This window comes from Mytilus californianus, unplaced genomic scaffold (assembly GCF_021869535.1).
Source record: "Mytilus californianus isolate M0D057914Y unplaced genomic scaffold, xbMytCali1.0.p SCAF_9, whole genome shotgun sequence".
Taxonomy (NCBI): domain Eukaryota; kingdom Metazoa; phylum Mollusca; class Bivalvia; order Mytilida; family Mytilidae; genus Mytilus; species Mytilus californianus.
In genome coordinates this window covers 52,771,227-52,788,087 of record NW_026262745.1, presented here as the reverse complement: position 1 = coordinate 52,788,087, position 16,861 = coordinate 52,771,227, and the positions used below count along the sequence as shown (strand labels likewise).

General features: G+C 34.3%; 1 protein-coding gene across 1 annotated transcript in view; it reads left to right on the top strand.

Moving 5' to 3' along the window:
• LOC127715362 (uncharacterized) overlaps positions 1-16,861 on the top strand; it is a 79,377-nt gene that overhangs the window by 42,196 nt on the left and 20,320 nt on the right. The window contains exons 4-7 of the mRNA XM_052221397.1: positions 129-177; positions 1,471-1,550; positions 7,998-8,066; positions 8,310-8,342. Of these exons, the coding sequence (XP_052077357.1) occupies positions 129-177; positions 1,471-1,550; positions 7,998-8,066; positions 8,310-8,342 (231 nt within the window). The remainder of the gene's footprint in view (positions 1-128; positions 178-1,470; positions 1,551-7,997; positions 8,067-8,309; positions 8,343-16,861) is intronic.

Here is a 16,861-nt window from a genome sequence, read left to right as displayed (position 1 = left end):
TGTACACTCATCGTATTCCATTTTTTGTCAATCACTAACGACATAATTGTTTAGAGGCTAGCATATACTTATCTGTTACCTATAGGTATTTTATAATATACCTTTGTATCATATTTTTAATCTTTTAGAAAACAACTGTTCGATAGACACTTTGGTTAGATATTCAACGACAAAACGGTAAATACTTTTTTTCACTTCTAGCGGGATTTTTTTTCAAGGATTAATTATATCCGAAAAATAAATGTTTTAATCAACTTTGCAAAACCGAAATTTACAAACATGACTTGATACCTTTGTTATATTTGTGGATTGACTTGTACATTGTTTAAGCGACTGCGTTAATGTCTATTGTAAATCGTTGCTGTATTGTAGATAGTGAACCCAAAGTTGAATATTTTAAAATAAAGAAAATGAAACAATGAATTAACAAACATTAGGGAGCTACCATTTGATTTTTATGGGGGGCTAGGATGAAATTTGAAAAAAAGGCAGGATGACAATTTATGTAAAAAAAAAAGTCAGGATAAACTAAAAAAAAAAAGGCAGGACCGAATAGAGTGAAAAATAAAAAGGCAGGACCGAATAGAGGGAAAAATAAAAAGGCAGGACAAAATTTTTCATCCTAGCCCCCCATAAAAATCAAATGGTAGCTCCCTTAGAGGATAACATCTTTGCATACAATGATTGTCTTATCCAGTTGTTGACACATATTTGAATTTGATCAGTATCAGAGCAATCACTTACGGTTAGTCACAGCAAGTACAAAACGTTGTAACTAGTTTTCCTTTGTTTTATTGTTATCGGAATGCCATTGTTTTATATTACCAAGTATATAGATTATCATACAATTGCTATTTAAAGACATAGGTATAATTCAGGAAAAAATAATTGTGATACGAAGAATTTGTATATTAAACAAGGATGAATAATTTTCGTAGAATATTTCGCAAGATTTTTTTTCACATGTCTTCTTAATCAAAATGTCATTCAGTGATTAACATTGACGTTTATAAAAATAAAAGCCTATTATTGAAGATGTCCATGTTTCTGTGATATTTGCATTGAAGATTTTCAAAATTGAAATTTTAAGTCATTTTGGAGTAGGTAAAATTAGGTTACACCTTTAAGTAACTTAAGAGATAGGACACAATTGTATTACAACCTTAACATTAACATATGGAGCTTTCATGTAGATTCAGGCATTTCTTTGTATAAATAGCCCTTGTTTGACATAAATTCATCGGACAACGGCCCTACTTCTTTCAACATTTTCATTATACTCGCGAAAATATACACAGGCAAAACCTACCTTTGTGTCAAGTAGAATAATTTCTATAGACAGGTCGAAATATAACTCTTAATATAATACTAGTATAATTTTTTTGAAAGCTATGAATTGCCGAATGGAATAAGCTTTCAAATATTTCAACAATGCATAATTAATACACATTTATGATTGTTGATCATCAGGTTGCCACCAACAGTGAAGACCAACTTTTCGAACATGGATTTTAACTTTCAAAAAGATACTACTTTTAGAATTGAACGAGGTATGTCATTGTTATCTTGGTGTTTTGCTTTATTATAAGTATTTGTTTTGATTTGTTTAAATACACAGAGGAATCATGAATGATTATTCCTTTTCCATTTTGTATTTAAAAAAGTCTATTTATAAATGTTATGACGGTATTACAATATAAACAAGATGTCTGTCAAAAAAACACAAAATACTAAAAGACAAATATGGAAAGAGTCACTTTCAAATAAACTCTGAACGGAACAAGACAAGCGATGTTGATATGATATTTATATCTCTAGCATTTAAACCTTGCAAAATGTTTTGTGCAAATGTTTATTTATATGCGCTGACATAAATTTTTATTTATATCATCTCTAGGGGAAACATTAAAAGTAAGTCTTTCGTGGTGGCGACTTTGTGAATGCAATAGTGCTGATAATGAGCTTACCCTTATTCTGTATTCTGTACACAAGTACATGTATATATCTAATTTGCAACGACAATGATTTTTATTTCCTACAGGAATAAGAAATATTTCGGACGAAAAAAAAAAACATTTTTAATACTTTTGTAAATACGACACACTTAAAAAAAAATAATTTACCCCAATTGAATTATTGAAATTTCAGTTTGGAAACATGATTTATTTATAAGTTGTAATTGGCTATGAATTAGATTTCGATACCTGCATAGTACTATTTGATCGGGACTTTTTATCTTTAATGTTTGTTTGATGTGTTTGTGCTACGTGGAAATCTGATTATTTGAGTCATTCTATCAAATTGTTAGTTTGTTTTTATGGAGTGCAGTTACAACACTGTCCGATGTTAACGGTCAATTGCAAGTTTAACCCCGACAAATTCTTTATTTCCATGTGCCCGGCATCGGTAATTCATAAGTTGTCTGTTATGTTTATTTTCGATTTTTGTTTTGTATTGAGTCAGTTTTCATCGTTTGAATTGTTTCACATTTTCATGTCAGGGCCTTTTACAACGGACAACACGGGAAAGTCTTTACTCATTATTGAAAACCATTTGTCGACCGATAGTTTCTAAGGGCTATTCCATTAAAAAGAATGTACCAGGGTCGGACGGCAATTATAAAAAATCCCGTTGGTTGTTGATGTGTTGAAGTGTTTATGGCCAGTGGTCCTTGGTGTTTAGAGAAACTAAGTATTGTTGGTTGTTGGTCTTCTTTGACAGTCAGTTTTTGTGACTGTCGGTTTCATTGTGTTATTTTTCGTTATTTATTATTATTTGTTTTTGCAAGGACTTATATAACCGATTGTTTTTGTCTCCTGCTCATATCGTGATATTTGGAAAACATAACTGTTCCCGCGACTTACGCAGCGGCAGGTGCAACGTTGTATTCTACCTATGGTACCAGTTCCGGAAGTGCAAGAGTTATTTCCCTTTAATGACAAGCACATGACGAACTTTGTCAAATTCTAATGAAAGGACCTTCGATTTGAAAGAAAAAAAAAATAAACTTTGCCGACCTTTTTAACCATCAGTTTGGTCATTTTAAAACCATATTACTATTGAGATCGTAAACCCCTCCTGGGATTCCACAGGGTTCAAATACCGGACCCATTCCTATTGGCAATGGCAAATACCCTACTTTTTCCCAGTTTTCAATTTGGGACAAAAACTTCCAAACGATCTCAAAATTTATTTTTATCTTTATTATTCATGACAGCGATGCTCATTTTGTTCAACCGCTAGCTTTATTCTGAAATTCGCCAACAAGTAATGTGTAAATACGAGTAAAATTGTATCTGACTGACAAAAACAACATTGAAGAACAATGGATGCCATAAACCGGAAATGAAGACGATTACAATACCGGATCAGATTCCGGGATCGGATAAGGGTAATTCAGGGTTTGCCGATCAAATACAATAAAACAAATAATAATTCTAGGCAGGTGACAAAATACATCTATGATGATGAAATATAAACACTAGAATTGAAAACCAAAAGATATATGGAAAAGAAAGAAAAAGCATGAATTATTTTATACAGAAACTCAAAATAACTTTTAGTTCACAAATTTTCATGTCAAAATCCAATGAAATGTGACAGTAATTTTCTTTATCATTAATAAATGTTGATATTACATGTAGATGTTTTTACAGAGTATACATATATCTACAATTCCAAGAGGTAATTTCTTCTCAATTTTGAAGGGCCAGTAAAAAATAAGTTAGCTATATTCCAGTTGGTTCTGGTATTATCATGAAACGACTTCCTGTTGGTTGGTGTTAAGATACATGGTACATTCCTCTTGGTCATGAGGGTACTTAAAAATTGCCTTCCGACCCTAGTACCTCCTTTTTAATGGAATAGCCCTAACATCAATTTCAGTTCAATAAACTGTAAATGGGCTATGTCACAGATTTTGGTAAAATTTTGCATACAACTTTTTGCTTGTTGAACTTTAAATGAAAATTGAAAATAATTCGCAGAATTTTATGTGCTTTCTTTACAAATATTCACCTATTTTGAAAATGCAATCAGTAAAATTTCAGACAATAAAAGAGAGGAATGCATTATTTTTTTCGATTTTCAGATGTTGTTCAACTAGCCAAGGTTACAATGTACATGTATATATGCAAAATTTTAGTAAAATCTGTGATATAGTCCATTTAGGGTTCCCTTTCCTGACGTGTTATGCTCTTGAACATCTTTATTGTCTCGCCTTTACGGAGTCAAAAAGCGAGACATGGGTATGCTGTTTCCGGCGTCTGCGGCGGCGTTGCCAACAATGTATTAGTTTGTGATAAGGTCTAGTTAATAGTGAACCACAAGTGGTAGGTCAATCATATTTGGTATGCAGTTGTATTAGCATTGGAACATCTTATTTCCATAGAGATTATTTGGCCCTGTCCCCTCAGTCATGGTCTATTGACTTTGAAACTTTTGCTTATTTAGATGATTTGCATAATCAAAATTACAAAAAGGCGAGACATATCTCTGTGATAACAGTTTATTTTTAAAAGTAGTACACGTAAATTATTGAAATCTCATATAATTTGCCATATAAGCTTTTCAGGCTCTGTGGAGCATCTTTTTCTTTTGGTCATGACGTTTATTAATTCGTCGAGCGGTTTTATTTTCTGTGCATTTGTTGTCTTTTTGATTCTTTCCTTGTTTCTGTAATAATGCCTGACACATAAATTTTTCGAGACCTAAATAATTTTACGATTATTGGAATTTAAAATCAATTTAAAAGAAACCCCTTGATTTTCATTTGCGGCTAGTGCTAGTACGCTGTCAAGACTCCTCGCGAACACCATCGTGAGTCTAGTGCCATAATTTGCTGATTGGTTAGTGTAATATTTAAGCGCTACTGAAAAGGTATTTGAAAACTGATATTTCATTAAATTGTTTATGCTGAGTTGATTTAATATTGGGAAAGAATTATTAAAAAAAAAACGATTACTCGTGTAGATATCATTGTTATATATTATGTAGTTAATTAATTAATCTCCAACATTTGTATTTATTTTTTTTTATGCTATCGATCAAATTATATTGTTTTCAAATTTTAACACTACAAGGTATGGGGAAAATTAGGATTCAGAATACTTTTTTTATCATCTGCCTGACCAGAATAGTTTTTAAGAAATAAAAACTACCTCCCCCTTTGAACATGTTTAAGTTAAATAGTCGTTCCTTAATTGCAAATGACTGTTGTTCACCATATTGGCCTTTTTATCCTACTTTAATTTTAATAAAATATATGAAATAATCTTCTCATCATGTTTGTGCCCATTCTTGCCACTTAAACACACCATTCGCTTAAGTAAGCTTCCAATAAAAGTGTTTATTGACGATTGTTCTAACGTTTGTTTTGGATCTGTTTTCTTTGTATAAAAGTGACACCTAACATCCACGTATTCCAACATCAATCCGAATTCCGATAGCAAAAAATCTTATTCTGAAGACTCCGTATACATACTATAAGTATTTGATTGTAATTATATTACAAAATATTAATCACATGATGCTAGTATTACTAGACTTGCAATTGCTCTACATCAATCCGACACTAATTTAGTGTTTCGGCGGTTTTTGTATTATATGCTAATGATAAATGTATAACATTTAAAAATGGGTTTAAGCATTGTAGGCCCGCAATCATCAGGGATTTACCTATTAATTTATTTTAATGTTTTCGTTGTCAATAGATCTGCTATATTTTTATGCTTTTTATAAGCTATTATTGGTTTGCTTGAAAATATTTCGTTGCAAACCGCATCCTGTTTTAATAGATCCCAATGTTTACTAATGCATTGTTTTAATTTATGAATGCATGGATTCAATTTCGTTGCCAATACTAAAGGAATTTCCTTTGTGTGTTTTTTTGCTTTTTTTTCTGATTAAATCAGATCTATTACATGATAATGCCTCATTTAGGTACTTTTCGATTTCAATATCCTTGTATCCTCTATTTATTAAGTTCAATCTGAACTGTAACAAAATATATTGTAAATCAACATCATTATTTGTTGTTCTAATGTGTCTGATAACTTCGCCCTTTATAAACCCTGCAAACACGTGTTGACTGTGACAGCTTTTACGATCTAGATAAAGGAAGGCATTTGTCGGTTTAAAGTGTGTTTTCACATCCAAGATATTTTCATTAGAAAACCTAGTTCCTTTGAAAATATTAACATCAAGAAATATTATTTCTTTAGATGAAAATTCTAGTGTGAATTTCAGGAACGAATGATGATTATTTGCTAACTCTAACAAATTCTTTATTTCCTTCAATTCGCCGTGATATATTAATATAATATCATCACGATACCTTCCATAGAAAAAGATATTTTTTCTATGTTCAAACTTAGAAATAATTTCTTTCATAATTTTATACATGAGTATATCACAGATTTCCGGGCTAGACACTGCTCCTCTCGCGGCTCCTATTTTTTGCTTATAAAGCCTTCCATTAAAATCAAAAATGTTGTTCTCTAAAATTGATTTGAGGAGATAGATTAAATCATCCGTAGGTGGGCATTTGATTTTGTAATCTGATTTATCAAACTGATCATACGAAATTCTAACTGCCGATAATAATTCATTAATCGGGCAATTAGTGTACATTGATACTACATCAAAGCTACACAGCCAGCAATCTGCATTAGGCTTGATCCTTTCCAACTTGTATATTAGATCAGACGTATCCTTTATATAAGTGTGTTGTTTTTGTACCATAGTTACTAAAAAATAGTCGATATAGCGTCCAATAAATTCTGTGACAGTACCAATCTGCGATATGATTGGCCGACATGGCGGCATTATGTTATCAATGTTAAACCCATATTTATTTATTTTTACTAATTCCGATTCATTTAATCGGTGTATTTTAGGCAAGATATACATATACCCAGGCCCATAATCAATTTGATTACCATTATTAAGGCATGTACACCAAAGGTGTTATAGATTACTCCACATTTAATTACCTTAATAATGGTAATCAAATTGATTATGGGCCTGGGTATATGTATATCTTGCCTAAAATACACCGATTAAATGAATCGGAATTAGTAAAAATAAATAATAGATCTGATTTAATCAGAAAAAAAGCCAAAAAACACACAAAGGAAATTCCTTTAGTATTGGCAACGAAATTCAATCCATGCATTCATAAATTAAAACAATGCATTAGTAAACATTGGGATCTATTAAAACATAATGCGGTTTGCAACGAAATATTTTCAAGCAAACCAATAATAGCTTATAAAAAGCATAAAAATATAGCAGATCTATTGACAACGACAACATTAAAATAAATTGATAGGTAAATCCCTGATGATGGCGGGCCTACAATGCTTAAACCCATTCATAAATGTTATACATTTATCATTAGCATATAATACAAAAACCGCCGAAACACTAAATTAGTGTCGAATTGATGTAAAGCAATTGCAAATCTAGTAATACTAGCATCATGTGATTAATATTTTGTAATATAATTACAATCAAATACTTATAGTATGTATACGGAGTCTTCAGAATAAGATTTTATGCTATCGGAATTCGGATTGATGTTGGAATACGTGGATTGTAGGTGTCACTTTTATACAAAGTCTATGTGTTATCTGAAAACTCAGTTTTTGCCCATTTTCTTGATTTATCGATTTATCATTCTTCTTTACTTCTTAGTTAATGTTTTAAACGGTTTGCTTGTATTGTTTTTTTGTTTGTTTTCACTTTGTTTTTGTTATATTATTTTTTCTTTTGAGGAAGGGGGAGATGGAGATTACCGACTTCATCTGTTGACGTTGCTCGGTACTTATACATCCCTCTATTGTGTAATTGTGCTATGGTAAATTGTTGTATTCTTTTTTGTATTTGGGGAAGGGGGAGGAGGATGTGTGTGTTATAACTATAATTTTTAAATTTTGTTATGTGAATTATAAACACCACATCGAGTAGTTTTAAGTGACTATTATTTTATTTTTCAGATATCTTATCCAATATATTCAAGACATGTGCTTCTATATTTATAGTATTAAGTATCATAATGGCAATAGGTGAGTATTATCATAAAAGTTCAAAAAGCCTTCGTGCCAAATTAAACCTACTAAAGAAAAAGACACATAATTTCTGGAAAAAAACGACTTCCTATTAATATCTTTCCTTATAAACTGTTTTCATGAAAGTAAAAGATAAATTGTATTGTCAAGATATGAAATAACATGACTTTTTTTGTTCACTGCATACTGATTAAATGTAATAAAGATCAAATTTTAGATATACTTGAATTACTTTTTCAGGAAACATTACTGCTATTACATTTCATACCTGTGGTAAGTTCAAATATTTTGCAAGACATTTGTAAAACAGCTTGGAAAACAAGAACGAATAAAAATTGATTTGTATGGGTACTTTCAATATAAACAGAAAAGGAAATTTTTATCCCAATTCTCTAATCTAGAGAATTAAATGAATGGATTGGACAAAGGCAGAAAACAACGGAAAAAAATAGAAAACAGTAAGAAGATTTAATTTAACAATTAATTCACAAAACTTGTCCCACCCAGATCCTCCCTTATTTGATGTTGATTAATAAGGCCAGTGGTACCAATAACCAGGTTGCTATCCCTTTGGTGCCCGAAACCAAATGCTGAAGAGTTACAGTGCAGACAAAGGCACTTGGTTTACACTAATCAGAGTTAAGTAACAGGACCAAGACATATGCTAACTGGTTATTGTATTAAGTACAAACTGAACAAACACAGGTTTGGGAGAAGAATCACAGTTTAATATTTTCTTTGCATATCAATAAGCAATAAACATATTTACAAAGAAAGCAAAATAAAGTTGAAAAACTGTGGTACTCCAAAATAATCCCAAACCTGTGGAAAGGTAGTAAATTAGGTTCATGCATCAGAAGGACGCTATTGACTTAGAGCGGATGCAAAGGCATTCATGACTTGCTGTTTATGAGAAAAGGAAGGGTTCAAGTAACCTTTGTATGCCTCACTTTTCCAATCCCCCTGAGCCTGGATGAGATCTGACGAAACTCCACATTCCAAAGCGAATGTAGCCACACCCCTGCGAAAGCTATGACCAGAGTAGCCACTGGTGTCCAATTTAAGTTGTGATAACGAATGCTTAAGCATGTGAAGAAACGTGGAATATGTTAAAGGAACTGTTGTCCCCTTAGATAAGTGCAAGAAGGCAGGAGATGGACAGCTGACAGCTGGTATCATTTTAACATGTAATAGCAGTGCCTGTGAAGGACAAAGAGGGGAATTAAGGATTCTGGGAAGTGGAATTTCCAACAACCTGTTTGCAAATTGTATGGTCTTTGACTTTCTTATGCGAAGCAATGTGCAACTTGTCTGAAAAACAATGTCTTGTCTGCTGAGGTGCTTACCAGCATCAAATTCAGCCAAAGTGGGGACAAATAAATTTGACTTTCTGAAAAAGGAGAAAAAGGCAACCAAGCATGCTGCCCAAAAACTAATATGATTTTGATTCTGAAGATCCAGGGTAGTTAAAATCTTTTTTAAAAGCTGAGGTGTAATAGGGAGTTTTCTTTGAATCATTGTACCTAATACACGTTTAGCCCCCTGCATAACGGTATGAATATAATGAGAATCTATTGGTGGTGGTTGGCCTGCCTCCAAATGTAAAAGTTTAATTATTGATATATAATTACTGATAGAATTAAAGCACAATTTTTGTGACAAAAAAGCAATGTATCTGGCTAGATTTTCTTTACTTAAAGGTACTAAAGGAATATTAACTAGTGCACAAAATTTTCTGTAAGAGCTAGTTCAAATAAGTCTGATAAGTCTTTTTTGTGGATTCAGCATAAGTGTAACTCCTGAAGGTGTCCACTAAATTGTCCAAGTTAGCAACTTCTCTTCGTGCCAGTAAGCCTAAATAAAAGAAAACGGAGGGAGTGACAGGACATGTGAGAAACAAGGTGATGCACAAACAACGGGGCTGGTAAGCATTCCTTCATAACAAATTTACATAACTTTAAATCGTGCAACCATGAAACAGCATCAGCCATATCATTCTCCTTGCCTGGCAGGTGAATAGCCACAAGATGAAAATTATAAGAAGCAGAAAGCCAGAACAACTCGCGCAAAAAGTCATCAAAAGCTTGTTCTTAGACGTACACTTATTGATACAACTTACAGTTGATGAATTATCACAAAAAATATGTACACGCCTATTTTTCCAACACTTAGCCCATCGCTTGGCCGCCAAAGCCACAGCAAATGCCTCTTGCTCATTTATATGCAAAGATTGCGCAAATGGGAAATCCTCTTTCCAATTAAAATAAAACCAATCTGTACCAAAAATACCCCCCTGCACCTGTTTTGCAAGCATCAGTATATACTGAGGTGACAGGATTAGTGTTTAGTAAGAGGGATTTCCCATTAAAAGTGGACATAAAATTGTACCACCAATGGATATCATGCAAGATATCACTGCATAAGCGCATTTTGTGCCAGTCATGCTTAAGCTTCATAATGCCATCAATGATTCTCCGAAGAAAAACTCTTCCGCCGTGAACCACTGAAGAAGCCCAATTTAGTTTTCCCGCAAGGGACTGCAATTGTTTCTTTGAAACATGCCTGCGCTGCTTAAAATCTGCTAATTCTGCCCTTAGCTGCTCTAGTTTTGTCAAAGGTAATCTTAATTCCAATGTTGTGGAGTCTATCTCCACACCTAAAAATACTAATTTCTGGCAAGGGTCAAAGACCTTGGACCAACTTATTGCAAAGCCTAACTTGCGCAGCAAATCAATCAAGACTCTTAGGCCATGTGCACAACGCTGTTTAGTGCGTTCGCAGATGAAGAAATCATCTAAATATGCAATAACGGTAAAGCCTCTGCGTGACATCATGCGGCGAATAGCCTGTGAAATTCTATGAAAAATACCAGGTGCTAATTTTGAGCCAAAGGGCAATTTTTTATCAATAAAGTTATGGGTTTGACCGTCAGGGAAAGTCCATTGTAAACCTGTTACCTGTTGACTACAGCGACTGATGCCAACAGATCTGTAAGCAGATTTCAAATCGACTTTAGCCATGAAACAATTTTTTGTGACTAATTTTGCTGCATCATCAACAGATTGAAACTTTTGTTTTTTCATATCCCCAGCAAAATCATTAACAGCTGACCCAAGTGGTCTGCTACAATCATGGATTATTCTTACACCTCCATCAGGTTTTGGAATGACACCTAATGGACTGATAATTTTGGGTGTAGATTTAGTAAACTCATAATTCCCATTTTCAATTTCAGTTAAAATCTGTTGATGAGCTTTTTCATATAACGGACTTGAGGGAAGAGCTGAAGGGTGATTTTTTGCTGATATGTTTATTAAAGCCAAATCATTTTGAACAATGTCAAAGCCATTTTTTATACCATGTAAAAGAAAATCCTTATCAAAATCATTTTTTAATTCTTCTTGCCAAACATTAAAATCTAGGTCACGCACAGGCTTTACCTTTATACCCGGTTTTTTGGATGGGCAAAGGATTGATGATGGGCCCCACACCCCTGGGTTGAACAAATATGCGCAAAACGACAGCTTTGTAATGCGCAACCTTTCCTACTGTTATACTTTCTGCAGATTTCTATACCTTCTGCAGAGTGTGAGGTATACTTTACATTGTCCTGCTGTTTACTTGCAAACTTTGCTGGACCAGATGCTTGAGGTTTAGTGTACATGGCTTATGGCCGAAGGTACACAGACTGCAAATGAGGAATGTCAGTGCCCCACCTAAAATTGTGTTGTTTTTGGAGTCTACGGTATTCTGTATAAAAAAACAGCCATGACACAAATTCACAAGATGACACCAAGTGGTAAAATCTCATGGTATATTACAAATAATCGAGCACCTGTGTCTGTGTCAGTTCACCTGTGCTTAGCAATTTGTACATGATGGACAAATTTGCCCTAGACCACTGACACAGAGACAGGGATTCAAGTTTCGGTCTTAAAGGTCCCGATTTAAACACAAGTTGCCCCCCTGATGAATCCGAAATAAGGCGTTCCTCAGGCATGCTGGTCCCCCCTATATCATATGAAACAAAATCCGAAATATCATAAAAATTAATTTATATGCTAGAGTTTATACCTAAATTGTTCATTGAATTGTCACTTGGATTCACTGCAACAGGTGAAAGTTCTTGTTGCTTCTGGTTAGCTAACTGCTTTAGCACCGCCTGTATGTAGTAATCCTCGGGTGAGCCGCCATCTTTGTTATTTCCATGGGCGCCGCCATCTTTGTTCGGTCCCCGGAAGCCGCCATCTTTGTTTGTTCCACTGGAGCCGCCATCTTTGTTTCCTCCGGAAGCATTTCCAAATTCGCCATCTTGAAATTCTACGTCACCACGTTGTGCGCATGCTCTTGATGTAGATGCCGTCTCCGCGAACTCGCCATTAATTTCGTGTGGAAAAGTCTTTTTCACTGCCTATAACAAGAGCTTCTTTTGTCCAATTGGAATATTAGTCTCTTTTAAATCGTCAGCTTCGATAAGAGATAACGCTTCCATGCTGTTAAAACCAAGCTCCAAAATAGCATCGGCTGTAGCTTCAGTCAGCTTCATGACATTGGCCCACGCCCTCACTTTATCAGACGACTGTCTTTCGGCTGTAGTCATGAACGTAACGTCTTCGTCGTCGGACATTTTTAATGTGCTGTTGAATGTTAATAATTAAAAATCCAGTTGATTGCAAAAAGTTAATCGCGTCTCACTGACGCGTTGGAAGCGCAAACGCACATCTTTGTGATGTAACCACAGAAGAAATATCCATTGCATGAAGCTGCACAGTCCAGCTTAATACTCCAATAAACAAATCGTCGACTTCCTTCGGACTGTCGGAAATATCTTGCAAAAGTACGAATGTCACTTTCTGTTAACAAATACCAATCGGGAATGTTCAATAAGATTCTAATTCGTTTGTCTGCACGTTCGTATATCTCTGGGTTCATTTTCACTTCGAAAATACTAATCCATATTATGTTATAATAAATATATACGATCCTGGTAAAAAACGGCAGGTTAAGAAATTATTTTCCCGAAAATATAAAATGACTGCTACAAGCAAGCGCTGCTTTAAGAATAATTAAGATTGCGCGTTTAAAACAAAAGCCCTGCTAATTAAGTGCTGATTGGTTAATTCAAAATTAATGAGCAATCTCATTGGTTAATTAGTATGATCTCACAAAACAATTAGTAAACGAGAAGCACATGCAGAAGTGATTGGGAAACCCCCTTGCTGATTGGATAATAATCTTAACACGTCAGGGCCCCTGCAAAACTTATGTACAGCTTTCCAAAACGTATTGTGTCTTAATAATCTATTTATATAAAATAGTTCCTTTTCTATTTTAATTATTTTGTGTAAGCAATGAAAGGTTTTGATTAAGCACTTTACCTCTTGTGAATCTTGCCAATGCTTGACGAATACAAGCATAATTTGTAATAAGTGAATCGAATCACAAAATATAAATTTTACTACGTTTCTAAGAATATACATCGAAATGTACTAAAAATAACTGATTATATTTACGATATATTGGATATTTGGTCTGTTCTCGAGTATCCCAAATGACTTTGTGAGCTATTGTCAGATTTCCGCTTCTATCACACGTCAAACGTTTTTCGTGATATGTTGTAAGCTTTCTAACCAACTTGCGTTGTATGATCGTTCGGGCATCTAGTATAAAGGTATAGAACCAATAATTCGCAACCAGCCAAAAAGAACGCGACATGTACATATTTTAAACAAAATATTTCAAATGCATAGCTGTAACTTAGTCAATTAGAAATATATTTGGGTAATTTTGGTATCAGAGGGAAAGCAAAGAACTTTCGATCACTATATTACATTTTTTAAAATGTCTTTTTGATACAAAATAATGCATAAAAGCATAATATGAATGCATATTTGCCCTGTTGTTCAGATCAGTAGTACCTGTTTTTGAACTATCAACCTTCTTGGGACCAGATCGCTCCAATATCCATGTAAATATATGTTGAATTTTTCAGCATAAGACAGGATAATGTACAGTTTTGACATGAATTGACTACCACTATCGCAAGCCCCCATTTCCCCCGTTCCACCCTGATTGGCTATGTAGAGTGTTGTCCTCAGTCTTTCGCTATTGTTGCTGTCAATCTTTTTCGTCCGTTTTTGGCGTATTATAAATACAATCTTTCTTTCTGAATACACTGCATAATTGCCATAAGATGAGGTAGAACTGTAATGCATTAAGTATAAATATAAAAATATGAAGATGTGGTATGATTGCCAATGAATCAACTCTCCACCGTGGGACAAAGACACAGTTCACTGTGCGGCCTTCCACAATGACTAAATACAAATCGCATTGTAAGCCGAAATGACAAAAGCAAAAACATTTTCAACGGCCTAATGTATGTACAAAACAAAGAACGAAAGCCAAATATGATATGCAGCAACAAACTACAACAACTCAATTACAGACTGGTAACTTGAGACAGGCACATACCTTTTGTTCCTGTGTTGAACTAGTTTGTTGGTGCCAAGCCCTCCCGCTAATCTGGGACAGTGGTATAACACTGTTTCTCTAATTCTTCGTCAATTTATCCCTTTCTGCACCCATTGTATAAAAAAATTTAATCAACGTGTGGTTCGTTTGATCTCAGTTCTTCATTGGTTAAAATCCGATTATGACGTCGAATTCACTTGCTTTCCTCTGAATTTCCTATTGTGACGGCATGAAAAAAGGCGACCATGCCTGATGCCGTCACATAGAAAGAACACATCTTTTTACAGATCATTCGAAAAGACGGAATAAGTTTGCCTTCATATTGTTTGAAAATCATTAGAGAAACAGATTCCACCACCAAATCTCGTGTAATACGATATTTATCAACTCTCGACAGTTAAATTTTAAATATTTAAAACGCTCGGCGAGCCTCGCGTTTTAAATTTGAAAATTTAACTGTCTCGAGTGGATAAATATCGTATCACACTCGATGCAGTGGTAGAATCTATATATAACAGTACAACATAAGAATTAACTAGAAAACATATAAAGTTCATGATATTTCCCCTGTGCCATCGCAAACTGTAACCAACAACATTTCTATAGTCTAGCACCGAACATAAAATGCAAGCTTTTTTCTATGATACCTAGGATATCACCATCCCAGTAGCCTGTATTTTGGTACTGGCATGTAAATACCGATATTGGATTATAAAAATTTGCTGTACAAAAGCAAGGAAAATAGTATAGGGATTATATCTCCCTCCTTCATAGCTCTGATTTTATGCCAGGCGTTGGCGAAACTTGTTGTCCATTTTTTGTCATGAGCTCTTCATCATTTAAATATGTTTTGGATTCTGAAATATTTTGGTTTCGAGCATCACTGAAATTATATTTGTTTATTGTCGAAATGCGCATCTGGTGCAAAAAATAAGTTCCGTTTAAGTGAGTACTAAAAACTCTTATATATAGGCAATATCTGATAGAAAAATTAGTGCTCAGATTCTCACATCCACTTGTCATTTCTCCCTATATTATAAGATAACTTCCGACAGGAGTCAGTCGGGGCATCGGTAAGTAAGCAGTCTACAACGTTTGTCTACTGTGATCACTAGCCTGTCAACGCTCATGTTGTAAGTTCAAACCCTGATCGGGGTTAGGTGGGTATGACTTCTATCTTCATGGACAAGGATTTTCAATTTCCTGCCACAGGCCGGTGAATCTCTCAGGAAACATGTATTTCGGTTTCCTCAATCAATATAGACTTGCCGGGGTAATCTTCCTAAGGGCACTGAAAGGGAATAAACACTTACAAACAAACAAACTAAAACAAAATACAACAAGTGTCATTGTTTAACATGACGATGTTAAACAAGTCTACTAACATGTTTAACCCCGCCACATTCTGTATGTATGTGCCTGTCCAAGGGCAGGAGCCTCTAATTCAGTGGTTGTCGTTTGTTTATGTGTTACATATTTGTTTTTCGTTCGTTTTTTGTACATAAATTAGGCCGTTAGTTTTCTCGTTTGAATTGTTTTACCTTGTCATTTCGGAAACTTTTATAGCTGACTATGCGGTATGGGCTTTGTCCATTGTTGAAGGCCGTTGGGTGGCCTATAGTTGTTAATTATGTCTCCCAAACGAAGTTTGGGAAGACTTATTGGTTTTGTTCAGTTCTTATTATTAAGTCTCCCAAACGTAGTTTGGGAAGACTTATTGTTTTTGCTCAGTTCTTATTATTATTATTATTATTATTATTATTATTATTATTATTATTATTATTCCTCTTCCTCTTCCGCCGCTTTTAAATTTGAACTTGTCCGCACCCGTTCTCCAAAACCGCTTGTCAGATTAACTTAGGGTTTCACAATATATTAGAATAACATGTCTAGTGGTGCAATCAGGGTTTTGTTTGTGCAATGGGGTTTATAAAGGGGCACTTTGAGGGGCAAAGAGAAAAGAGGGTTTTACTATAGAACCCTACGGGATTTTATTTTTTAAAATTTTCAAATGATTATATATTGAAAACCGTTTGTGATAGACACAATCTTTTTAATTGAAAATGTTCTAAATGATAAAACCCTTTAAATGAAATACAGGGTTAGTCCCCAGGGGTCACCCCACCCCCTGCCATTTAAGAAAGTTCTAATACCTTGTAAGTGGTCAAGATCCCCACCCCTAAACCATATATATTCTGGTTTGTCATACCAAGATGGTTTGAATGATATACAGGGTTAGTCCCCAGGGGTCATCCCGACCCCCTGCCATTTGAGAAAGTTCTAATATCTTGTAAATGGTCGAGATCCCCACCCCTAAA